The 25445-nt window shown below is 37.1% G+C and overlaps 14 protein-coding genes across 14 annotated transcripts; 8 read left to right on the forward strand and 6 right to left on the reverse strand.

Moving 5' to 3' along the window:
- Positions 1-33: 33 nt before the first annotated feature.
- On the reverse strand, positions 34-1573 carry FDP41_000423 (uncharacterized protein; the record flags this gene model as incomplete). Its single annotated transcript, XM_044707622.1, has 2 exons — positions 34-381; positions 446-1573. 2 exons carry the CDS (start codon positions 1571-1573, stop codon positions 34-36), a joined length of 1476 nt encoding a protein of 491 aa, XP_044569237.1.
- Positions 1574-2568: 995 nt separating this feature from the next.
- On the forward strand, positions 2569-3729 carry FDP41_000424 (uncharacterized protein; the record flags this gene model as incomplete). The annotated part of the gene is made up of 1 exon (XM_044707633.1): positions 2569-3729. The coding sequence occupies one exon, from the start codon at positions 2569-2571 to the stop codon at positions 3727-3729; it is 1161 nt and encodes a 386-aa protein (XP_044569238.1).
- A 74-nt stretch (positions 3730-3803) lies between these two features.
- FDP41_000425 (uncharacterized protein) lies at positions 3804-5116 on the forward strand (the record flags this gene model as incomplete). The annotated part of the gene is made up of 3 exons (XM_044707644.1): positions 3804-3920; positions 3977-4857; positions 4933-5116. 3 exons carry the CDS (start codon positions 3804-3806, stop codon positions 5114-5116), a joined length of 1182 nt encoding a protein of 393 aa, XP_044569239.1.
- A 261-nt stretch (positions 5117-5377) lies between these two features.
- FDP41_000426 (uncharacterized protein) lies at positions 5378-7238 on the reverse strand (the record flags this gene model as incomplete). The annotated part of the gene is made up of 2 exons (XM_044707655.1): positions 5378-6641; positions 6688-7238. The coding sequence occupies 2 exons, from the start codon at positions 7236-7238 to the stop codon at positions 5378-5380; spliced, it is 1815 nt and encodes a 604-aa protein (XP_044569240.1).
- An 83-nt stretch (positions 7239-7321) lies between these two features.
- Positions 7322-8263, forward strand: FDP41_000427 (uncharacterized protein; the record flags this gene model as incomplete). Its single annotated transcript, XM_044707666.1, has 1 exon — positions 7322-8263. One exon carries the CDS (start codon positions 7322-7324, stop codon positions 8261-8263), a length of 942 nt encoding a protein of 313 aa, XP_044569241.1.
- Positions 8264-8270: 7 nt separating this feature from the next.
- FDP41_000428 (uncharacterized protein) lies at positions 8271-10974 on the reverse strand (the record flags this gene model as incomplete). Its single annotated transcript, XM_044707677.1, has 4 exons — positions 8271-9677; positions 9724-9788; positions 9846-10533; positions 10594-10974. 4 exons carry the CDS (start codon positions 10972-10974, stop codon positions 8271-8273), a joined length of 2541 nt encoding a protein of 846 aa, XP_044569242.1.
- A 122-nt stretch (positions 10975-11096) lies between these two features.
- On the reverse strand, positions 11097-12422 carry FDP41_000429 (uncharacterized protein; the record flags this gene model as incomplete). The annotated part of the gene is made up of 1 exon (XM_044707688.1): positions 11097-12422. One exon carries the CDS (start codon positions 12420-12422, stop codon positions 11097-11099), a length of 1326 nt encoding a protein of 441 aa, XP_044569243.1.
- Positions 12423-12759: 337 nt separating this feature from the next.
- FDP41_000430 (uncharacterized protein) lies at positions 12760-13241 on the reverse strand (the record flags this gene model as incomplete). The annotated part of the gene is made up of 2 exons (XM_044707699.1): positions 12760-13047; positions 13140-13241. The coding sequence occupies 2 exons, from the start codon at positions 13239-13241 to the stop codon at positions 12760-12762; spliced, it is 390 nt and encodes a 129-aa protein (XP_044569244.1).
- Positions 13242-13572: 331 nt separating this feature from the next.
- On the forward strand, positions 13573-15843 carry FDP41_000431 (uncharacterized protein; the record flags this gene model as incomplete). The annotated part of the gene is made up of 1 exon (XM_044707710.1): positions 13573-15843. One exon carries the CDS (start codon positions 13573-13575, stop codon positions 15841-15843), a length of 2271 nt encoding a protein of 756 aa, XP_044569245.1.
- Positions 15844-16014: 171 nt separating this feature from the next.
- Positions 16015-16885, forward strand: FDP41_000432 (uncharacterized protein; the record flags this gene model as incomplete). The annotated part of the gene is made up of 2 exons (XM_044707721.1): positions 16015-16496; positions 16603-16885. The coding sequence occupies 2 exons, from the start codon at positions 16015-16017 to the stop codon at positions 16883-16885; spliced, it is 765 nt and encodes a 254-aa protein (XP_044569246.1).
- Positions 16886-17155: 270 nt separating this feature from the next.
- Positions 17156-17981, forward strand: FDP41_000433 (uncharacterized protein; the record flags this gene model as incomplete). Its single annotated transcript, XM_044707732.1, has 3 exons — positions 17156-17241; positions 17389-17516; positions 17620-17981. 3 exons carry the CDS (start codon positions 17156-17158, stop codon positions 17979-17981), a joined length of 576 nt encoding a protein of 191 aa, XP_044569247.1.
- A 188-nt stretch (positions 17982-18169) lies between these two features.
- FDP41_000434 (uncharacterized protein) lies at positions 18170-20229 on the forward strand (the record flags this gene model as incomplete). The annotated part of the gene is made up of 5 exons (XM_044707743.1): positions 18170-18182; positions 18249-18503; positions 18554-18632; positions 18725-18741; positions 18797-20229. 5 exons carry the CDS (start codon positions 18170-18172, stop codon positions 20227-20229), a joined length of 1797 nt encoding a protein of 598 aa, XP_044569248.1.
- A 53-nt stretch (positions 20230-20282) lies between these two features.
- On the reverse strand, positions 20283-22071 carry FDP41_000435 (uncharacterized protein; the record flags this gene model as incomplete). Its single annotated transcript, XM_044707754.1, has 2 exons — positions 20283-21419; positions 21487-22071. 2 exons carry the CDS (start codon positions 22069-22071, stop codon positions 20283-20285), a joined length of 1722 nt encoding a protein of 573 aa, XP_044569249.1.
- A 283-nt stretch (positions 22072-22354) lies between these two features.
- On the forward strand, positions 22355-25355 carry FDP41_000436 (uncharacterized protein; the record flags this gene model as incomplete). The annotated part of the gene is made up of 9 exons (XM_044707765.1): positions 22355-23016; positions 23081-23312; positions 23366-23525; positions 23571-23782; positions 23831-23882; positions 23934-24093; positions 24145-24502; positions 24558-24572; positions 24621-25355. The coding sequence occupies 9 exons, from the start codon at positions 22355-22357 to the stop codon at positions 25353-25355; spliced, it is 2586 nt and encodes an 861-aa protein (XP_044569250.1).
- Positions 25356-25445: the final 90 nt, after the last annotated feature.

Here is a 25445-nt window from a genome sequence, read left to right on the forward strand (position 1 = left end):
ATCTTTAAAAACAATTCATGAATGTATTGTTATTTACAGTGTGAATTCGACACGCAACCACAATGAGCCACTTCCTTTGACAAGATAAAACTCTTTGAATGGTTGAATGGTGAGAGTTTCATGGAAAGCAACCACCCGGCTTAAATCTTCGACAATAAATTCGTCATTTCCATTGAGTGAAATTTCCAAATGAGTATCTGTTGTAAAGAGAATGATTTGTGTTTCTTGTGAATCATTCACTTTCACCTTATAATACACAGTTTCAGAACCAAGAGTCTCGTTTGTGATTTTGATTTCTTCAACTGAGAAATTGGATAAGGGTAAAACAGTTGTAAAAAAAAGAATATCTTCTAATGATCTCAAGCAAAGAGTGGGATTATTCTATAAATGAAGCACAATGCCGACATCAGTTATGTGGTTCACTACTAACTGTTGTTCTACTTACCTCTTCCAACTCAAGAGGTGTAACTCTTTGTACTCCATTTTGTGTTGACAAATACAGGTCATCTGTTCCTACGTTGCTAACATTTTGAAAAACTCTAACTTTCACCTTGTCATGAAATAGCGAAGTAATCGACGATCCCAGAGATGCAGACCTTGCTAATACGGTAACGTTTGAATTAATCATTGGTACAACTACCTTTTGATTCTTATTTGATAATGATAAATGTACAGTGTTGTGATGGTAGATATTGTACTGTTGTTGAATGAGTTTTAGTACGGAAGGTGGTGTTGAAGTTGCCGCTAATTGATATTGTGGAGGTTGTATATCAACTGTGAGCTTTTTCTTTGATAAAGGTATTGGTGGTAAGTGAAATTTAGAGAGCTCAACTCTTTCAATATCTACCTCTGCTCTTGACTTTACAAATGGAGGTGGAACTTTTTTAATTGGGGAGGGATCCAACAAAAAATTATCCATATTATTCGCTTTTGTTGTGATGCCATTTTGGACAGGAGTTGATGAGTCTGTCATGTCAACTTCTTGCAAGTCCTTTTCTGCATCAATATCAGGTAATGAACTTAACAGGGATGAATTAGCATCTTTTGTGCTATTTTCATATTCCAAATCTACAAAATCGTCAGCATTTCTTGAATCATTATTTAAATTATTACAATTTTCATAATTCATTTTTGAACTTGTGACACTTGCTGGAGATTGTTTGGGAGTCAATACATTTTCTCCATTCACGACATCATGGAAAAATGACATGGCTCCAAACGTTGAGAAAGAGGAAATGCTCAATTCTGACTTGGGTGTTTGGCTGTACTTTTCATGTAATTTTTCCAAATATTCTTCTTCACTTATGCTCTCGGAGCTGCTAGTATTTCTATGCATACTTGTGTTCAATGATGATAATGATGTTGTTGCTGTTGCTGGATTGGAACTTTGATTTAATGCTTCGGTATTGGCTGTTGTTGCTTTCGCATCCGAATCATTAGTCGTGGTGTTGGTTGCACCCTGGTGATGATCATCTTTACTCAACGATGATGATTCGTCGTTGGTTGTCCACAACGGATCCGTAGTGCTTCTTGTGGAGGAGGAGGATAAAGCCTCTGTTTGCTGTTCCGACATTTTTGTGTGTAAAAAAAAGGCTAAAATTGGATGATTTTTTACCTCCAATTTGGACAGTTTCAGGTTGGTACCACTAGTGATCAAATTACAGTTCCTTTCTTGGTCTGTTCGTCGACGACTGCCTCTCTTCGGGTGAGCATTGTGGCTCTTCTTCTGATTCCCTACAAATAATTTGACTCAAACTTGATTTCTGACGACAAAGTGTTACAACGTTATTAACGTTGCATTTTGCAACGTAAATTCTCTGAATCCGTATTCATAAATTTGTACAACGTCGTATGATTTCCAACTAATGTTACCATTACTAATGGATACATTGGAAATAATAATTGGCTTGCAACTTCATCCAGTATGTACTATGCAGCTTCAAGAGGTATCTGGGTTTGGGATCCAGAAACTCAAATCCTTAATAGGTGATCAATTACCTTCGATGCAAATGACACTACAGTTATTAGTAACTAAAGAATGTGTCAACAGATTGTTGGTACTAGAAGGTATATTATCAAACGTTGACAATAGAAATTATGAAGATAATGCCTCTCATGCAGATTGAAGGCTTTAATGACATTTGACAATTAAGAAAATTACGATTGTAAACTTTTTATTTACCACAATATTAAACAGCTCGATAATGGATTGATTCATCATGCTCTATTTCTTTATCTTTGTAAATCAAATTATCCTGGGAGTTCCCAGGAGTTCGGTGGAAGACTTGGTTCGTTCTTCGTCCAATGACTCGGCAGAGAGGAGTTAGTTTAGGTTGGAGGACAGAATTTTTCATCCTTATCTCCACACAGCCATGAATTGCTTTATCTAATTGCTTTATCAAAAATTCATGACGCGGCAAAGAGGGGTTAGTTTGGGTTGGAGGAGAGTCACACGATCCTATCAGCGTGGTTGTCTATTTTTTTTGTTGATCGTTCAATTACCTAGTAAGGGCGGCGCTTCACCACTGAACAGTTTTTTTGATTGGCGCCAAAAATTGGTACAAAAAAATGTCCGCAATGAATCAAAGCGCAACTGAATCATCCATTCTTGATGGTAGTAGCTTGATCCTTGATGATTCCTTATCATTCTCAAACAAATTTGATTTCGAGGAGACGATTAGACAGATACAAGAACAGAGTAAGAAAGTGAGCAGTCATTTGAATCAATATTCAAAATATTTAATTCCAAGCCCGAAGGGTTATGAGTCGGAAAAGAGGAACACTGAAAACGCATATTCCTCAACTTTGAATACCCTCTATAATGTAGGAGTAACAAACAACAATCAAGCATCATCAAAGAATAATTATATTATAAATTCTGTATCATCGGAATCAAAGGCGGTTGAAGTCAAGGAACAACCTAAACCAAAACAATCATTTAATGCTTTTTCAACCCCTCAATCTTCGGTCGATCCGAAATATGCAAATGATTCGGATCCTATTGAGGCTCTTATGAGAGACTTTAGAAATGAAGTAAGAGAAATAGATAATTGTATTCAATCCGACACACCATCAAGCCTTCGATTTAGCAGCTCAGATTTTGGAGAAACCCCTAACTCTGAGGAACCAAAATCTCCCTTTCTGTACCAAACCTCCACTCCCTTGAATTCTACCGCAAGAGAACCTGAAAAGAGAGCTAACAAGTTAAATACAGAGGCACTTCCATTGCAATCATCAACCTATAATAGAGGAATAATGGAAGAGGAAAAAACACGTAACAAAATTCATTCCAACACTAATATATTTGAGAAATCACACGAAAAAGATCAGACGCCATCGATATCACCCATTATTCATAACTCAAGAATGTCACAAACCTCCTCTCCAATTATTACATTTACAACATCTGACAAATCAAGGATGAGCGATACCGATATTAGGGACAAGAATTTATTTTCGCCCACGCAGGGCAATAGTTTTTTGAAGGAACATGAAACATCATCAAAGCCGTCCAACATTCTTAAAACTAATCCTCTCACGTTTCATTCTCAACAAACATCATCCGAAATGATCCTACGTCTTGAAAACATTCAGCTTAGGGAAGAAATTTCTAAACTACAATCGACGGTCGTGTCTCTTCAAACTCGGATGGAAGGAATGGAAAAGAATATGAAACAACTTTTTGACCTTCTTATGCACACAACAATGAACAATTCGAACAACAAATAAAATTACAAGTGTTACTAATTCCCGCCTCCTTTTACCGCCATTTTCGATGGTTTGAAAAAAACAATTCAAAAAAAATGGCTTCCAACCTCGATGACTCCGATTTAGACCATGCCATGACCCATGAGCCGAATAGTGCAAATCTCTCAACGATGGAGAAGAAAATTAAGGAGAAGAATCAACAACTCAAGAAGGTAAGCGTCTGAACCGTTTGAATGGCTGGATTTAATTGGTGGTTGGATCGGAATAGCTTTCAAAAGCGTTCTATGCACTCCAACAAGAAAAGAGAGATCTCGAAGAATACTGTATTGTACTGGAGTCCGAAAATATGGAATTTCGGAAAGTAAAAGAACAAATGGATTTCCTGAAAAGCAAGGACGAGGATATTGCCAGACAACATCAAAAACTTCTTGAAAACGAAGAAAAACACATCCAAAAGCTTGAAAAAGATATTGAGAAACATAAAGAAGAGAAGAGGAAATTACAAGCAAAGATCAAAGACTATTTCCTTCCAGAGATTAAAAAACTGCAGACTCTGAGTGCCAAACTTGAAAAAACGAACCTCATGCAAAAAAACCAGTTGAAAGAATTGAAAAACGAGCTCAAAGAAAAGAATAAGACCATCGAACGAATGATTGAAGAAGCTAAACGAGATGAGTCGCTTCAAAATATTCGATTTTTACAAGATCAAAATGCTGTGTTGCAAGTCGATCTCCAAACTTTAAAAAAGAAACTCACAAAGAAAACCAGCAAATGCCAAGAACAAAAAGAAGAGATATCTTCTCTGCTATCTCGAATTGAAGAATTAGAAGATCAACTCCAAAGAAAAAGCGCATGGAATTCACAGACTCAACTCTTTTATACTGAAAAGAAGGAGCATATCGATACTTTAAAGCGTGAGAAGATGAGTCTTTCAAGACAGCTCAAGAAAGAGAGCAAGAAGGCCATGAAGAGAGAAGAAATCATTACAGATCTTTTGGAAAGAAATGCCAAGTTGAGACAAGCATTTATTAGTTCAAGCATTCCTCCTCCAACGGTGGTTGACCATGTCGTCGAAAAAGCTTTCTATGATAACGTTTCGAATCAACTCAAATTAATTCAACAACAACTGGACATGGATGTTGGCTCTAGGTAAGTCTTTTAGGTTTGGCCAGGAGGATAATGACAATATTTATCTTTTCACATCATAATGGATGAACTATTTAGAGAAATCATAGACGCTCAAAATCTTGAAAAAGTAGTGGAAGAGGTACCCATAACATTCCCTTCTTCACCACCTCGTTTTTCAGAGGAAAATGAAGAAGTAACGAGCACACTTCAAAACGAAAGTAACAGACTTCTATCTAAATCGAACTTCCTGACCAATGAATTCAAAGAAGTGAACATTTAAACATGATTAAGGATATTTCTTTACCTCACACAAAAAAGACCTCGAGACTATCAAGCAACAACCTGTCTAGCAACACCAACATCAGAGAGCACCAACAAGAAAGTACCTCCAAGATGAACGGTAATAGTGCAGATATGCTAAATCGGCAGTTGAAGTGATCTGAACAAGAAGCTCACGATCACAGCAGGTTTTCGGACAAGAAAGATGTACACGTAACAACAATAAAAGTCCTTGGTTTATTTGAGTCATCATGGATTTTACTCATTTCATACTACTCTTCATTTGGAGAGCTTTGTATCTCATGTTTTGAGCGGAAGCATTTCTCGGATCGAGCTTTAGGTAAATATCCAAACATTGTAATGCTTGATCTGGTTTACAAAGCTTGTAAAGAAGCAAAGATGCTTTTCGCAAATGAGCATGTTCGAACTTTTGCTCGAATTTCTGAATAACCTCGTCATAGTCGTTAAGTGCTGACGTAAAATCTCCTAAATCCTCATTGCACATGGCTCTAATCATCAATGAAAGCGCAAACAAAAGACTAAGGCTGTTATCACCCATCGATGCAAGTAAAGAATTGACTTCATAATTTGCTCTTCTACTATCCTTCATTATGATTTTGTGAAATAAAGGGACCAATAACTCCGCCCAATGCCCTTCCTCTGAGATCTTAACGATTGTGTCAATGAAGGATTCATGAATAGAATTCGAGTGTAAATCCAGAATGTCAAGAATCATTTGCAAAATACGAAAAGCAGCTGGAAGAGAAGTAGCTTGAGAAATATCCTTAATTTTTGATTGCAAAATGAAACGCACATTTTCTAAATTCCCTTGTCTTGATGGTGACATCCTCTTTTCAGATACAACTGATATCGATGGAGTGACAGACCGATTTGGGCTCTGCTGTTTGGATAACTTTTGAGGAGAGCTTTGCTGAAGCTTCTGAGAAACTTCCGAGTTGTTTGGATCAAGTTGCAAAATGTGGATGTAGTCATTTCGTGCTGCCTCAAGATTTGAAATCTTTTCATGCAATTGAGCTCGTAACATTAGACACGAAATAGAATCAGGTTTTAACTTGATACATCGATTGCAATCTGACAAGGCCATATCATACTGCTGAAGAGTGGAGTAAACATAAGCTCTTTCTAGGTAAGCAGTGAAATAGTCTGAGGTTAACAAAATTGATTGATTATAGTCCCTTAGAGCCATTTCGTAATTTTTTAAACTCTTGCTGTACAAATCACCTCTGCATTTGAATAATAGCGCAATTCCTGGATTTTTTTCAATTGCTACATTAAGATCGTTTAACGCCTTTTCAACGTTTCCTGTTCTCTGGAAAACAACAGATCTGGAAATATATGCCCTAAAGTACTGATAATTTGAAATTACTTTTGTGAAATCAATTATTGCCTCAACATTTCTTTTTAAATCCATCATGCAACATCCTCGTAAATATAAAACTAATCCATGCAGATTTGTATTTTCTACACCTGATAGCTGCAAGAACTCATCACACAGTCCGATGGCTCTGTTTGACAAGTGTTAAAGAAAATGAAAAATATTCAACTAATTACCTTTCATGTTGGTTTCTCATTCGGAAATGCAACAAAACACAGAACAAAGCAAAACGATAATTATCTGTGCTTGCAAAACTTAAATGGAAAGTTGTCAAGTCGATTCCTGGCTCTGATTCAATCGCAGTCATTTTGATTTTTAATTCTTGAAGTAAAGAGTCCACAATTTTAAAGTCAGTTGCTTGATTCATCTCTCTGATTAAATGAATTACATATTGTGTGGGAGATGCATTTGGTTGTTTGCTTTCGGTATTCTGCAAATCCGAAGAGGAAGAAATAGATGGTTTGTTTTCGATCAGCAAACCCGAGGCAATTTTTTCAGCTTCCTCCTGTGCGGAATGAATCAATATCGACATCTCCTTCTCCATCTCAGAAAAATCAAGAGAAAGGCTGCCCTTCACTTCTTCCATTTCTTCTAGAAATTGTTTGAAAAAGATGTTCCCATCTTCCTCAGAAACATCTTCCCTTAACAACATTCTTGTTCGTTGTTCTTCCATCTCGGGCCATGTGATCAACCCTTCTTGAACTAAGGCTTGAAGAATTTTATTCATTTTTTTGGAAAAGTTGAGAACAGCCATCATTTCGTGGTGAATCTTCCCGCTCAATTTGCTACAATGCAACACCACGAAAAAAAATGTCTAGTACAGGTGATCTCAAGAACAACCTTGAAAAGTTGAGGACGCAATTAAGAAGCATACACTATAATGGAGTATTTGATGTTGAGGCTATTATCAACGGAAAACCCGAAGTGTTTTTACCTCTATTGAATTATTGTATTTTACAATTTAGCAAACCTCTTGCCAAATATTTCATTCAAAAAGGATATATTTTTCATGATCTTTCCGATTCAAAATTTATAGAGACAGTATATCGATTATTACTTAACGAATTTACATACACGCCAGGTTTGAGTGTGATCTACTTCCTCTCGAATGGTTTTGCCGAAAGGAAAATCATTTTTATATGTGATGTCATTCAACATTGCAAAAGGAAGCACAACGAACTAGTAAAAGCAAAAAGAAAGAGTTTGTATGACAAAACGAAGGTCAAAAAACAAGTTCCATCGAACGAGGAGATAACAGCAGCAACAACATCAATGCAATGTTCATCGCAGGTTCCCGACATTGCTAGAGAACCTAAACATACTGTATTGGTGAGAAAGGAACCTAATCTTGAGCGGCAAGTGTGTAAACAAGAGACACAACAGAGGATTGCTGAGGATTCTGATTGCTCAGATATTTCAGAAGACACAATTTTGAAAATTTATGATGCTATTAAAGAAATGGGAGCTCGACTCGGCGAAAGTGTAACAAAACTTGATGACAAAGTGGACAAAAATTTAGCAAGCCTTCGTGACAGAGTATTCCTGATTGAACGGCGTGTCCAAACACTTGAGGATAAATACTCCAAGCCACCTGTTTCAGTCGACGCTAGTCCCAATGCATCTCGAGCTGAAAGCAAAGTTCCCATATTCCAACGAGTGGAAAATAGCAAATCATCAACAACTCTTAACGTTTCAAGAGACACAGATGAATTTATTAATCAGCTCGCTCAAAAGCATAAGGTAAACTTGTAATCTTTTTTTATTGCAGCAATTTCTCGAGAGAGGTTTCTTGTGAGTTTGAAGCACCTTCTGTACGTAGAACCTCAATAGAACCTTGACTGTCTCCAACCAAGACGATTGGAACATCCTCAGCAAACAGCGTACAGGTCAATTTCATTCCTGGCTTGCTCTTTGAATACTTTGGACGAACCGTTGAATAGCACAAGTCCCATACCTCCAAATCACCAACGATCGAGGAGGTAGCGAACATTGTGGAGCAGTATTTGCTCCAAGCGACATCTGTGACAGAATATGATCGCTGGTCATTCTTCTCTGAATATGACTCAATTGTGAAAATGGGTGAGAGTGAATCTTGATTCCAAATCTTGACTGTCCAATCTGCGCTGCACGAAATAAAAACATCATTGACATAAGGATTCCATCTCACAGAGTATACCGGTCCTGTATGGTCAAGATACGTTTCTAATGGGTGATCATTGTAAGAGGTGGAACATTTGAAGATTGATCCATCCTCTGTTCCGACAAGATAAATATTGTTGTCTATTGGAGAAAAATCGATACTCATTCCTCCAGACTCTCTAGATATCATTGCATCGCCTCCAGTCTCAGTACTCCTTCCAATTCTCTTTAGTCTCATAATTTCGGATGCTTCAAGACCTTTCTTTATGGTCCAAGAATTGACTCTACCATCAACTCCAACAGAATGCAAGCGCTCTCCAGCATCTTTACCTCTATTTACCCACTTGAGATCCCATACAGTTCCTGTGTGGCTTTTGATCGTTTCCATAACTGGAGTACTTTCTTTTCTTCGTATATCATAAATAGCTACTGTACCATCCTCGAAACCTGCCGCTAAGATACTGGCGTTTGTCTCAGAAAAGTTTACACTATTCACACCTGCGTGTGGGACCTTAAGAATTCTTTCTGGATTTGCAGGATTTTTCACACTCCAGCACAAAATAAATCCATTTCCTTGTTGCATGTCTGAAATGTCTTCTGAACTGTACGCTGCTGCTAGAATGTCGTTGTTCTTCTTGTTCCACGTCATACTGTTTACATTGTAGTTAACTACAGAGTTACAGTTATATTCCCAAAGAGATGTTAAAACTCCTGATGGTTTAGCACTATTGGTATCCTCTTCGACATCGATGTCTGTCACATTTTCATGTTCGTATTCCTCTGTTCTTTTTTTTTCTTTCTGGTCTTCCTTCATTTCAAGAGCTTCAGGTTCATCATTCTCGATGTCAATGCTCCTTGGAGTTTCTAACACCTCCTCCTCTTTGACTTGTTTTTGGGGAACGGATATAGGAGGTACTTCCTGAACTGTCTCTGTTTTTTCGTCTTCAATATAAATGTATTTTCTCTGTTTGTTGTGATATAAGTTTTGGACCAAAGCTCGACTGATGACTAGCTCTTGATATGCATTCTTTTTTGATATTAGTATTTAAGGAAACAATAAATAAAATACATACAACAGCTCTCGTAATATTTGCTAATCTCGGTCCACTTCCAATGCTGGAATCGTCAGCTCCGTCATCTATTGTCGAAATGTTTTTGTTGTTGAAAATATTAATAAACAAATATCCAGACATACCTTCAAGATCTCCTTCCTCTTCTTCCTCTTCATCATGTTTGTTGGAGAGAGAAGTCATTATTTCTCTTTCCTCTTTTTCTCTTTCTTCCCTTTCTCGAATGTCTTGATAATCGTCAAATATTTGAAATGCAGATACTTGAACGTCCACATTTTCATATTCAGTCTTTGATGTATTTGTACGCTTGTTCTTATAAAATTTTCCCATTGTTTGTACATGCTTTTCCACATAGTTATCTTTGTTGTTCTCCTTATTTTTAATCAGCTCTTTGTAGACTCTATTTCTCTCTCTAATTTCTTCAATCTTTGGATCATCCACTTTCACACTTTCATCATATTTATCGAACAAGAAAAATGTTTCAGTTTCTGTTAATGTGACAGTAAAATCTATTTCTTGCAAAAGCTCCAATTGTTTTGGTGGAATATCCATTGACTCCGATTGTGTGGGTTGCGATTCCGATAATCTTTTAAATTCATTTGTTGGCAAATCCAATTCTTGGTTCAGAACAGAGACACTCATTTCCACGGAGCCTGTTGTGCTGAAGGCATCATCTGCTGCTCCAAAACCCACAGATTCATCGTCATCGCTCACAACAGATGGGCTTGAAGATCCTGTTTGGCTTGTTGATCCTTGATGTTCTCGTCCGAAACTGTAAGATGACACCCTATCGAAATCTGACATTGATTCACTCTGTTAAAATTGGATTCAATGCTCCCAACATTTTTTCTTTAGCTTCATTCAAACACTTACTGCTGATGAAGGTGAGATATTTCCCGATTGATAAGAACTTGTTGGATCTGTTGAAGTCTGGCTCGAAAATAAAGCAGAAGGGTTTCGGACTTGCTTTGTAATTGGGTCTACAGCATCAAAGCTTTCCTTGGTTTTTATCAACAAGCTTTGAAACCGTTTCTTCAGTCCTTGAACAGAAACTGATGTACCTCCATTTTTCTTTCCGAAACCTTTCTTAGATGATTCAGATTTTCGGTGTTTTGACCCCTTTCTTGAGGTAACCGATCCAGATATCATTGGAGCTCCATGATGAGAGGAAGTAGGAGCTCTCCGATTGGATGTTGTAGAACTTGATGTTCGTGATGATGATGGAGGTTCGGTTATCCTGTCTCGTGTGCTCATTTTATTTGTTGTTCTTTTTGTAAACACCTTTGGCGGGTGTTGCTATTATAATTGCGATCACAAAATTATACTTATGTTTTACATGTAACAATAAGTTTAATATGAATAAACCTTTCGATAGTTTATTTGAAAGCTTGAAGTCCTGTAATTGCTCGACCCAAAATTAAAGCATGGATGTCATGTGTACCCTCATAGGTATTTACAGACTCAAGATTGGCAGCATGTCTAATGACATGATACTCATCGGCAATACCATTTCCTCCCAACATATCTCTGCAAATTCTGGCAATTTCTAAAGCCTTTCCAGCGTTATTTCTCTTCAACATGGAAATCATTTCAGGAGCCCATTCTCCTTTTTCCTTAAGTCTTCCAAGTTGCACACATGACACCAAACCTAAAGTAATTTCTGTGAGCATGTCAGCCATCTTCTTTTGAGGCAATTGATTTTGAGCTAATGGCTTTCCAAATTGTTTTCTGTCAAGTTGATATTGTCTTGCAGTTTCAAAGCAAAATTCGGCAGCACCTAAAGCTCCCCATGCAATTCCATATCTTGCACTATTGAGGCATGAAAATGGACCACTCAAACCCATTGCCTTTGGAAGCATGTTTTCCACTGGAACATGAACGTCATCCATTGAAATAGATCCGGTAATTGATGCTCTCAATGACATTTTACCTTCAATTTTTGGTGCAGTAAGTCCTTTCATGCCTTTTTCCAAAATAAAACCTCTAATCTTTCCACCCTCTTCCAGATTCTTTGCCCAAACAACAAAAATGTCAGCAATTGGAGAGTTTGTAATCCACATCTTTGAACCGTTCAAAATATAGTATTTTCCACAAGATGACTTCTTTGCTTTTGTTTCCATACTTCCTGGATCTGAACCATGATTTGGCTCAGTCAAACCGAAACATCCAACAATTTCTCCTGTTGCAAGTCTTGGCAAATACTTTTGTTTTTGTTCTTCACTTCCGAAGGTATTGATTGGATGCATTACAAGAGAGGATTGAACAGACATGGCAGAACGATATCCACTGTCCACTCTCTCAACCTCTCTTGCAACAAGACCATAACTCACTTGTGATGCTCCAGCACATCCATATCCTTGAATGGTGATTCCCAACATGCCCATCTCTCCCATTTCTCTCAAAATTTCTCTATCAAAGAACTCTTTTCGGTTTGCTTCTAAAATTCTTGGCATTAATTTGGATTGGCAATAATTGCGAGCTTGATCCCGAATTTCCTTCTCCTCATCAGTTAATAAACTCTCAACATTGAGTGGGTCTTTCCAATTAAACTCCACCATTTGTTCCTTCTTTTGAACGGAATGAGTGGAGAATTGTCGAGAAATATTCTTGTTGGCCAAAAGACCAATAATACCGACATTCTTGCTGACTCCTTTGCTGCTCGTATTGAGTTGTTGGAGCAGAGTGCGTGATGATGATAGCATGATGATGAAGAGAAATTTTTTGTAAGTTTCGTCTCACCGATAATAAACGGGTAATTCAAAATTTCGAGTAAGGACCAAGAAGATTCAAATGTACAAATTGAACATAGCTCGAGGTTCAATAATGGCTGCCTCTCAATGATGTTCCAAAAAGCAAGAAACTTTTACTTCTCTTGACATGTAACTTGCTGTCAAAAGGCAGCTCAGTTCGACAACTAGGAGAGAATTTTTCGTTTTACTGCTAATAGAAATTAGGATATCATTATATGATACATGTATGTGATGCCAGACCGTCTCAAATTGTGACATTTCAGTCGGTCAAAAATCAAAATGGTTAAATTTACACTCTATGGAAATTTACATTAATACCAAGAGCCTTCTCACATGATGTATGAATATCCTCTGTTGGCAATCTTTCAGTCATATTTGGATCATTCAAATAATCCTCAAATTCAATATTTTCATCATTTCCCATTAATACACTCAAGCCAACTTTGTTTGACTCCAAAGAGGGTAATCTCAGTGATGCTCCGAAAATCTTCTTTTGCATTTCCATGTGCATTGGCATATGGCTTCCGAAGTTTCGGGCCATAACAAAGTATTGTCTTTTGAGTTCATCCTTTTCAAACTAATAAATTAAGATTCGATTTTTAGAACACCAGAAAGTAAACAATTTAGCCATCTCTCAATAATTTAATGAAACCAAGCAATAATACATACCTTCCTGAGAACAGTTTCTACTGGATGAACCACAGGTTGAGCCAATCTTGTTGGTCCAGTGGAAACGTTTTGTGATGGAGGATCGAGAGGAATTTGATTCATTTTTTGTTGTTTGATCAGAGTTATTTTTGGGCCAATTTGCGAAAAGAAATTTTCAATTTAATTTTTTTATTTTCTTTTCATCACAAAATGTATACATTTGGGTTTGAGAAGAGGCCAACCTCCACAGAAATTGAATCAACATCAATTTGTTGATCCATCTCATTGCTCTCTAATCATTACAACCTCTCATCATCATGTACAGAAACCCAATCTTATGACAATTGTAATCTCCGTTCCATCGTCATTCATCACAACAACAAACATCCAGGCAGTCAATCAACAATGCCTTTGTCCTCACCGCACCGTGCGCAGATGTCGACCCCGTGAAAAAATGAAGAACACACTCGCCAAAATCGTTCGCTGCAACAAGCAACTCGCATCAAAAGCATCATCATCATACTCGGTGTCCTCATCAAGACAAGGAGCTTTTGTCTTGACAACCACCAGCTCTAGTGTCGAATGTACAAACGCTCAAAGTTTGAAGCTTATGAGAACACCATCATCATACTCCTACAAGCAATTTTCAACAAGCGTCCCAAAGAATTTTGAAACAACAAACAATCTCAAAGCTCCATCTCAAGAATCATCAGGAGAGCAAAAGGAACACTACTTCAACAAAATATTGATCGCAAACAGAGGTGAAATCGCTTGTCGTATCATTAAAACCTGTAGAAAGCTTGGTATCAAAACAGTCGCTGTTTACAGTGATGCCGATGCAAACAACAAACACGTAAGAATGGCAGATGAGTCTGTCTATATTGGTGGTTCATCTCCAGCTGATTCCTATCTCAGAGCTGACAGAATTATTGCTGCCATGAAAAAGACTGGTGCCGAAGCGGTTCATCCTGGTTTCGGTTTCCTCTCTGAGAATGCCTCTTTCGCAAAGGCTATTGAAGAATCTGGTCTAGTTTTTATTGGTCCTCCTTCTTCAGCCATCTCTGCTATGGGTGATAAGATTGAAAGTAAAATTATTGCTGAAAAGGCCAAGGTCAATATTATTCCTGGTTATCAAGGAGAAGTACACAGTGCTGATGAATCTGTTTCCATTGCTGAGAAAATTGGATATCCAGTCATGATCAAGGCTTCAGCAGGTGGTGGTGGTAAGGGTATGAGAATTGCTTATAATCCAGAAGAGCTCAGAGAAGGTTTCCGATTGAGTCAAGAGGAGGCCATCAGAAACTTTGGTAGTGATAAGATGTTGATTGAAAGATTTGTGGAAAATCCAAGACACATTGAAATTCAAATTATTTGTGACCAACATGGAAATTATCTTTATTTACCTGAAAGAGAATGTTCCATCCAAAGAAGAAATCAAAAAGTTATTGAGGAGGCTCCATCTTCTGTCATTGATGAACAAACTAGAAAGGCTATGGGTGAGCAAGCTGTTGCTTTGGCTAAGGAAGTCGGATATTATTCAGCTGGTACTGTAGAAATGTTGATTGATCAAAACAAGAACTTCTACTTCTTGGAAATGAATACACGTTTGCAAGTTGAGCATCCAATTACAGAATTTATTACTGGAATTGACTTGGTCGAGCAAATGATTCGTGTTGCTGCAAAGAAACCATTGATTTTGAAACAAAAGGATATTAAGATTACTGGCCATGCTACAGAATGTAGAGTTTATGCCGAAGATCCAATGAATAACTTTGCTCCATCTGTTGGTACATTGCACACTTATATTGAACCAAAGGATGACGAGGGAAGAATTAGAGTTGATTCTGGTATTTTGGAAGGATCTGAGATTTCTGTCTTCTACGATCCAATGATTTCCAAGCTCATTACTTACGGAAAGGACAGAATTGATTCTATTAACAGAATGGTGGAAGCACTAGACATTTATGTTATTCAAGGAGTTCGTCACAATATTTCCTTGCTCCGTGATATTTTGGTGACTGAAGAATATAGGAAGGGTAATATTACAACTAAGTTCATTCCAAAGCACTATCCTGAAGGATTCAAGGGCATCAAACTCACTCCTGATCAAAAGAGTTCTCTCATTGCTTCAGTTGGTTTAATGGAATATATTTCATCAAGAAGAGATTTCCATATTTCTGGACAATTACCAAGAGCTCAAGCACCAAAGACACTTGAACTTGTTATTAATGTCGACAAGGAGGCTTATCCTGTTGCTGTCACACAAGAGAAGGGCAAATATATCGTTGAACTCAAGAATCAACTTTATGTTGCCAAAACAAATTGGGTTTATGGTACTCCAATCTTCCGTGCTGTTCTTAATGACACCAATTCAGTCATTGTTCAAGTTGGCGAAAGAAAGGGTACTTCACAAAAGGTCAGCTTTATGGGTACTGAATTCAAATTTGAAATTAGAACACCAAAAGAGCAAGAATTGCACAAACACATGCCTGTCATTATTCCACCAGATCTTTCCAAGATGTTAATTGCTCCAATGCCTGGTGCTATTGTTTCAGTGGCTGTCAAACCAGGCCAAAAGGTCTTTCCAAATCAAGAATTGGTTGTCATGGAAGCAATGAAGATGCAAAACGTGCTCAGAGCAGCAGGTGAAGGTGTTGTCAAGTCAGTGAATGTCAAACCAGGAGACATTGTTGGTAATGAAGCTATTCTTGTTGAATTTGAGTAATTATAGCGCAGAATTAAAGCAATTTTGGTTTTAAACATCTTGAAGCCATCACACCCAAAAAATGACCAATAATGATCTTTCCCCTTATTGTTCGCGGAAATTGTTGGAAACGACGATCTCTATTATCTCGAGATTTCCGATGTTTTCAATTTATCGATTGTTAGCAAGAAAATGAGACTTTGTCAAGTCACATTTCTCGATCATCATGCATGGAAATCATTTTACAAGTCTTCCGTAAAACGGATTATAGAGTTGACCAATAGTTACACGGACTATTTACAAGTGTCAAGCAATTATCGCCAATCATTTCTTTCATTATTGAAACAAATCAACGATCAAGTGGAACGACATCCACAAAAGCTTACAGAAGACATTTTAAAGCTCCCAACACCATCCTCCATGAACACCTATCCCTTTGTCGCTGCCGAAGAATTTATGGTGAGCTCATCATCGATTCCTTATGATCTTCAAAGTCTCGCAAAGAAACATGGCCCAATTTCTGTAGTGGTTTTAGGACCAGAACATTGTGGAAAAACAAGTTTTTTAATTTCTCTTTGTACAGAAAATTATCCTGATGATACTCCTGCTGCTATCTTTGACGTTGTCAACGAAAGAGTGGACTACAAGGATATTCATGCGAACATTTGTTGGAGGTAAGATGCTCATGGAGCTCATTCACCATTGTCATAATTGTTAAATTTGTGTGATTTTCCTGTGACCACTCATGGCCGATTCATGATTTTTCTTCTATATCAATAGAGATACTAGAGTTGATAACGAATTTGATTCCAGATTCTCATCAAGATTCCTCGATCGATGCAATGGTCATGTATTTATTCTTTGCTTTGATTGTTCAACTCCTGATTCATTAATACCACAAATCGCTCAACAATTCGTTCCTGAGTGTCATCATTTTCATCCTGGAGCTCCCGTTATTCTTGTTGCTACAAAAATCGAATTACGAAATGATGCACACACTCTCAACTCATTAAGATACACCAACAAAGGTTCACTTCCATCTAAACCAATCACTAAAGAGTAAGGTCTGTTATTGGCCAATAAGCTAGACTGATTTTCCGATATTGAAACGAGTGCAGACACTAAGATTGGTTTGAGAGAACTTCGTCCTGTTGTTATTCAGGCACATTTGACCTGCCTAAACCGAAAAGTACGGAAAGAGAAGAATTGTCAAGTTCAATAACTATGCCAAATGGAAACAGCATCCAACCGTCAACGTTATAAAAATTGGATGGTCTTTATCTTTCGAACCAATTTCTATTAAGGGATGAACAACCTTTTCTTTTTAAAAAAAATGGGAAATTATTTCAAAGTGAACTCTTCAACGAAACCTGAGATTCCAAAACTTCCGAAAGAGCTGCTGGAAGAGTTGGAAAAGAGGTAAGAACCAATAGGATGCAATGATTATTATTGAAAAATTATCGTTCATGAAGTGTATATTTTGATGTCAATGAAATTGAGGAGTGAGTATTGATTTAAGTATTTATCGTAAATGAACAATGATCTTCACTTGATTTGGGAGAATAGGCATTACAAGTTTTTTTGTACAGAATTTAATGCACGCATTGATCAGTTTGTGAATGCTTCACAAGTTACGAACATTGCTGCGCTGCGATATAATCCATTCAAAAAGACAATTGTTGAATTATTTTGTTGTAAGTTCTTTGATCTCATGATCATGAAACGCAATACATTCTAAAAACGAGTTTCGTAATACGGATCATGATCTGTATTTCTCTATCATACTATCATACCTAGCCGATCCCGAATCGGGTGCCATGACTTTTAGAGATTTTCTCGATATGTGTTCTGTATTTTCCCCAAAGGCACCCAGAGAGGCCAAAATTATTGTCATCTTCATGATCTTTACTGCAACCTCAAAGGATAATTTATTAAGGCAGTCCGATATTGAAAATGTTATTGGAAGACTTGTTGGTGATAACATGAAAACCACCATTGATGTCAAAGACAAAAAGGAAATCTCATCCATCTCGGGAGCAGCTGCTTGTGTGATGAAAGAAGCCGATTTAGACGACAGTGGAGAAATTTCATACAAGGAATTTCAACGATTGTGTATGCAATTCCGAGAATTTGATAATTATGTATTCACTGTTATTTAACGTTGATATGAGATTTCATTGGAATCGCGACATGGTTTGATGAATAGAAGCATCAGCAATAACAGATTCTATCTTATCTTCATCATCATCATCATGAACCCTTCAAGTCTCCTTTATGGCGCATAAAATTTATAATATAATTTACAGCTTTCAACAAACGTTATATTTTTCAATTTCAATTTAAAAAAATGTGGTCGAAAAGTAAGTGCGTTTGAATTGAGGAGAATGTAGTTGGAAGTGATAGGCTCAATCACTTCATTCCGATAGTCGTAAGAGGAAAATCAAAGAGGAATGAAGACATGGTGGACGATGCTCGGGGAGAAGTGTTCGGTAAAGATCTTCGGGAACGAATTGAATTCGAGAGAAAAATATATCAAGATCCTTCCATAATGATTCCATCGTTGGTCATTTATTTGGTGGATTTCATTCGAAATGCTCAACCAAGACAGGGAGTTTTCAGGGAAGTGGGAAGCGTAGCCACTGTTTCCAATTACCGAACGAAAATAAATGAATATGGACTCAGTAAGTAGTACATTGTCGAATGTTGCATGTTAATCTGCATGATGGACTAGAACCTGTCGATTATAAAACAATGTTTAAACATGATCTGACTGTCAATGATGCCAGTTCCATTTTAAAATCATATTTTAGGTATGTTTAGAATTTGAAGACTTGTAATTTAACCTCTCGTTTTCCAAAAGGTATTTACCGGAACCTCTTGTCACATATAATGGATATGACAGATTAGTGGTGATAGGACGTAAGTTTCATATGATTTGATGTTTATTTTCATGAACATCGACTCTCCACATCAGAGAATGACATGGACGAAAAAACGAGAGTGGCAAAATTAAAAACAATGGTGGAGGGTCTTCCTACGATAAATTACGAGACCTTAAGATATCTCATGGATTTACTACATTTTATTGCAACTCGAGGAGTTTATAGCATGGACTCTAATAATCTTGCAGTGTGTTTAAACCCAAGTATTTGTTTCGCCAAAAACAAGGAAAGTGCAGAATCATTTCTGAATTTAAATTTCATTATCACTTCCCTAAGTTGCATGATCAAAAATTATCCTTTAATCTTTGATTTTGACCCAAGAGAGAGTGAGCAACACTCCCCAAGAGTAGTCATTGAGAAAAAAGAGTATTCTTCTATGGAACCTCCGGTATCTCCTGTTAAATCAGTACCTCCAGCTTCTCCTAAACCACCAATCGTTGATAAGGACGATCTAAAGGACAGTATTCAAAAGGAACTAGATCGTCTCGATTCCAAAATTAATTACCAAGAGACTGAGGAAGAGTTGGAAAGGGATATTCGGAAAAATGGTCGAACCGATGACTATGGTCTGCATTCAATACCATCTAACTTTTTGGATAAGAAGTTTTTGCATGCTGACATGTTTCAAGAGATCGAGACTGCAGAATCATCAAGCTCCATGGGTGAGCTTGAAGAAGACGAGCTTGACAAACAAAAGAAGTTCCATTTGTCGCTGTCAAAAATTATTAGCCCAAACACAACGTTGTCTGCAACAAAAGAAGACTCTTCTCCAAATAATCAGCATTTAATGGATCTAATTGTACAGTTGCAAAGCGAAAACAATACGCTGCGGAAACAACAACAAGAAATTCGAACAACGCTTGAGCATATTAGTCAATCTACCAATCACAATAATGATTCCTCAAATCTGCGCGAAGATATGGAGCGAATTCGATCCTTGGCGAATCATGAACTTCAACAACTGAGGAAATATATCTACAATGTTGAAGAGCAAACCATTGAGGAATTGAAGAGTATGTGGGTCAAAATGGACATTTTGGAGGAGAGTTCAAAGCAATGTCAAAGGCAAAATGAACAATTTTCAAACACAAAAGCAGCTGGAAATTTGGTGGAGGAAATGAAACTATTAAGACAAGAAATTAGAGACTTGTATGGTGGATTTGGAGAGCTTAATGAACGAATGAAACATTTCGAAATCGATATTCGAGATGTCAATTCGAGAATTGATGAGGTCGTCAAAGAGCAGAGATTTATCAAAATCAAACAAGAATACGACATTGAGCATGTCAAAAAACAATCTGAAGAATCAATATCCAGGATCAGGCAGATGAGCTTCGAGATTTCGACTCTTCGATCTAGATTAGACGCAAAAACTACAACCTCCACAACAAAACTCTCCAGCCCTTACAGTTCCCTAACAACATCTTTACCTTCCACAATAACTACATCCACGTATAAATTATAATAACATGTAAACTGTTCATTCAGCTATTGTCATTGCAATTCGTCCTTCTGTTTCTACTTTCTTTTCTTGGTCGTTGAGCTTTCTCCTTTCTCAAACTTTCTTTTTAGAGCTGAAGGTAGAGCTACAGAACAAACAAGATTTTCCTTATTTGAGTAGTGCTTTGGCACTTTAAGGATTTTCTTTTCGTTTTCGCCAAGAAGAAGGTAAGGTAAATGAATGGCGTTGTGAGGAACTTTTTCCAACTCGGGTATCCATTGTTTGACGTATTTTCCTTCTTTATCGTGGTCCATTCCTTGCTTGATAGGGTTGAAGTATCGAGGTCTAAAATCACATCCAACACCTGCAACCCAACACCAATTACCAACATTTGAAGATGCATCAAAGTCTAATAGATTTCGTTCAAAATATTCTGCTCCCAATCTCCAATCAATGTTCATGTCTTTGACTAAAAAGCTTGCCACTACCATTCTTCCTCGGTTGCTCATAAATCCTGTATGTAATAATTCTTTCATACAGGCATCAACAAAAGGATAGCCAGTTTTTCCCTGACACCACGCTTGAAATTGCGCATTCTTGTAGCCGTCACTTGGAATTTTCCATTCGTATTCTAGATTCTTTGATGGTTGCAACGCCTTTTTGAAAAAGAAAGATCTTCCCATCTTCCATGCCAACATTTTAAAGTAATCTCTCCACAATAGCTCATTAATTAAAACTGAAGCAGAGGAACTTTTTTCTTCAGTCTTGCTTGTTTTCTTTTTGATCTCGTGATAGATGTATCTTGCGCTGATACACCCTAAAGCCAACCATGGAGAGAGTTTTGTGCTGTAATCTCCAAGATTGTTGTTTCGTGTTGTGGAATAGTTTTTCAGATTCTTGTTAATGTATGAATGGCATCGCTCCAACGCTGTGTCCTCTCCTCCAATAAATTTAATGATACCCCTTTGATCTTGCTTAATCTCTGACAGAAATTGGTCATGTGACATGTGAGGAAACAAGTGTTTTTTCATAAACGCTTCAATATCTTGAAAATCGTTCAAATCAATCATACTGAGAGTTTGAGCGTGTTTTTGAATTTCTTCTGAAGTGAGCAGAAAATCTCTAAAATCGTCCTCCATTTCAAAGACTTTTCGAATAGTATCCTTATGGTTTGCAAGTTTTTGCTCAATCTTTTTTCTAAATGCAGAAAATGTCTAACAACATTTCAGAAACGAGAAATACCATGATTTGCATTCCTTTTTTCAAAAGAGTTTCACCTACCTTTGGAATGTCCTCTGGAAAGTTGTCATAGGGAAGATCATCTCCATGAACAAGACAATTACTCCAAGTCCAATTCACTTTGACGTTCTTCTTCTTGCACACCTTCTCAATTTCCTTCTCCATTTCCTTCTCGAACATGCAAAACTCTCGATTCATATACAAGTCCGAAATATTAAATTTCTGAATGAGCTCTGCTGCAAATTCTCGAACTTTCTCAATGGAATAAGGACGTTCAGTTCGTCTGGATGCAGAGGGTTCTTCCTCCTTTAAGGTTTGAAAAGGTAAAACACTAAGCATCATCCTTCCATTCAACTTGGAGAACAAATTCTGTACACTTTCAACCAAGAATTTACATCTCCGAGGTCCACACGACTCCTCCAATTGAGAAAGGCTATACGGAGAGGGTTGAGTCGTGATGGACCGATCAAACACATAGAGACAGAGTATTTTCTTTTGTTCCGTTCTCGCTTGTTGGACTGCTTTAGAGAAGGCTTCATGATCATGAATGCGAAGATCATTACGGAACCACAAGCCAATGACTTTGGTCGTATTCATTCCACCTCTGGCCAGGGATTGTTGAAGCATTTTGTTGTTGTTTTAATTCTAATCTCTCTATAAGATAGATTCATCATCATCGATGGTTGAACATCAATTAGTTATGATTGAATGATGATTCCGAGGTTCAAGTCCACATGCAACAAATTTTCTTTCACATTGCCATCATCATATTATGAGATTGAACTAATAAGAAAAAGATGGAGGGACACCTCCATAAGGTGGTCCTTTCTCATGTGTTTGTTTTTGGAGGTGAAAACTTCACTCATTACGATAATCTCTCCAGTTTTCCTTTTTTAAAAAATCGAACCACATGTCTCGGTCTCCTCCGAGCCCCACAAGAAGAAGTGAAGTGGAAGAAGATCAACAACAACTAGACTCACCCACATTGTTGCTCGCCACCACCACACACCAGCATCCTCCTCCTCAACAACCAAAAACTCCTCCTATTCCGATCAATTCCAATGCATCATCCTCATTGCCTGTTGCTGGTAGTTTGAAGACTTCTTCATTGAAACATCATTCTCACTCTTCTTCTCCGTCCTCTCATAACAAGAAGACTGTTACCTTCACTCCGATAGAGTCCAGTATACTTGCTAAGAATTTAAAGGATCAAGAGGATAAGAAGACATCGAATACAAGCAGCAATAATGCCGTAATGGTGGCCATTGAGGATGATGAGCCTCCGTCCACTAAATATTACCAAATTGGTGATGATGATGAAAACGAAGATAACAGTATCAAATTAAAGGCAAAAACAACTCCAACAACTTCGCCAATTCCAAACACATCGCAACCAGGCACTCCACGAAGTACTAAATCATCATCCAAGAAAAAGAAACCTATCGTATTCAATCATACAGTTTTGACATGGTTCAGAACACAGAGGCAGTCATTGAAACAGAGAAGAGCAAATGCAACACCAGAAGACATGTTGTCGACAGGCCCTTTAACGAAATTTTGGAAATACGGAAAGTATGTTTTTTTGTGAATTTTGAAATTAATTTGTGTTGATGAAAATGAAACTTTACTGCTTCAGAATTCCTTGGAAAATGATGATACAAATTGTATTGGTGATGCTCATTACAGTTGAAGTTGTACTTCTCTCACAACACAGAAACTACTTTTTCATTTCTTCTGATGCTTCGTTTGCAAATCAATTTCTAAAGGATGGATACGAAAATTATGAACAAAGTCTCTACGGTTTTTATACTTCGTATTTTTATAATGCTCAAGAGGTGGTGGATGACATTTCAAAAACAGTGTCAACTGTAAGTGTATTAATTCTATTTGAATGTTTGGAAACTAGGGTTACTTTGTTCAGTATTACTCTTTTCCACAGAAAAATGTCGATATTTGGGTTTTCCCAAGAGATACTCGCCAACGAGATTTAATCAAACCTGTTCGAATTGATATTAAATTGTTCAAAGATAATCCAAGACTGTTTGGCGCTGGTGATTATGGGAGAGAGCCATTCATTGTTGGTAAGTAATTATGTCAGTACAGCTTTTCTAAGTTTGAGCTAAAAGAGAGTGATATTCTCACAAAACGAGAACCTTTGGGAGTGATTTTGAAGTCTTATCTTCAAAATTCAACTAGAGACTTTTTTGATCGGTTATACGAACTAACTCTCACCATCAACCTTGTTGGGCTTGACCGAAGCAATTACGCTGTAAATAATTATGCTGAATGTGTATTTTGGACTTTGAAAAAGATTTATAAAAACGGAGAAGGAGGAAGGGTAAGTGATTTACTGTTGTCTTTCACGCTTTAATTTGGATTTTTTTAGTTGATGTCTCAACTACATCGTACTTATGACGTGTGTAGAACTACTGATCGAGGTATGCATTTATGATTCAATTTACTTGTAATTTTTTACTTGTTTTTTATAGCATTATACATGGAGTTTTTCAAGCCTGCGATTTGGATGTCCTTGCTTATATTTTTGTTCAGTATGGTGGCTTTAGTTTTGGATATCAAAGCTATTGTTGCTAGAGTAATGCTATTTAAGAAAATTAGAGATTTAGAAGTTAAAAAACAAGGTATAAAAAAGTATGTTGTGAATTTAAGTGAGTGAATTATTATCTAACCATTTGTTAACAGCGAATACACCCAAAGCGGCAATTCCATAACAAGATTTTTTCAAAGAATTGTTTATTACCGTGTGAACCACCTGTCTCTCTCAGATATTCCAAAGATTTTGTCATATTGGGTACTTTTTTCTATTTCTCAACACTGTGTTAACATTTTAACGTTTATTCTCCAACTTTCAATTCCTGGAAAAACTATAGAAGTTTCCTTTTTTGTTGGACTTGGTGCCTTGCTGACATGGTCTTCCACAATCAGATTCTTTCAATTTTCTCCCAATTTTTATATGTTTAGTAAGGCGTTTGAACGAGGTTTACCCCAAGTTATTAGATTTATAATTACGACTCTTCCTCTTTACTTTGGTTTTGCATTGGTAAGTACTTGCGTTGATGAACGTCTGCTAGTACAAACTAAATTTTCAAAATTAGCTCGGAACAATAATGGTATGTAATTCAATGCATGTTGTAACGCATATTTACCATCCCGTCTAGTTTGGTGAATATTCAAAATATTTCTTTGATATTAATGAGGCCATGGTCACCCTATTTTCCTTAATTTTCCAGGACAACATGAGAGACACTTTTGACAGTGTATTCGGATATCAAGGCTTCACAGCATTCTTTTCCAGATTTTATATTTACATTTATACCACTATATTTATCTGTGTGATTGCCAACGTGTTTACCAGCATCATGGAGGATGCGTTTTTCTCTCTCAAAGAAAATCAAGAAAATCTCGAAAAACAAGTCAACAAGAACGCCAAAGATGATGAAGCATCATCAACCTCGAGTGGCGAATCTGATGTTTCCATTATTAATGTTTCCATTAATGATTTGTCTGAAGATGCAGAAGATGATTATTTGCAGCAGGTCATTAAAAAGGAAGAACAAAAGGAACAAAAAATTATATGCGTTAAGGAACAATATTTTCCACAAGATGGTTATACTTCTCTGAAATACATTTTAGATGAGGAATCCATCAAAGATAATGTGAACCGTATTGTGACCATTGTAAAAACTCTCTGTAAGGACAAGAATTTGTCGGAAGAGGATCAACAATTATTGAAATCCATCGAAAGCAAGGCCGTCTCAATTTATTCCAAGACTGAGGTCCTTCCAGGCTTGCATGTGGATCAAGAAGAATTGCAAGCACAGCTTTTCAAACTAAGAAAATCTGATGCGGATAAGGAAGAAAATAGTGACTTATTCAAAACAAAAGAAGATTAATGTCGTAAATTACACAATGCACACACGAAGATTCTTGTCATCATTTATAAATACATGGTTATTCTCTGAGTGATCCACAGAATACAGTCG

The sequence above is a fragment of the Naegleria fowleri genome, assembly GCF_008403515.1.
Source record: "Naegleria fowleri strain ATCC 30894 chromosome Unknown tig2, whole genome shotgun sequence".
Classification (NCBI taxonomy): domain Eukaryota; phylum Heterolobosea; class Eutetramitea; order Acrasida; family Naegleriidae; genus Naegleria; species Naegleria fowleri.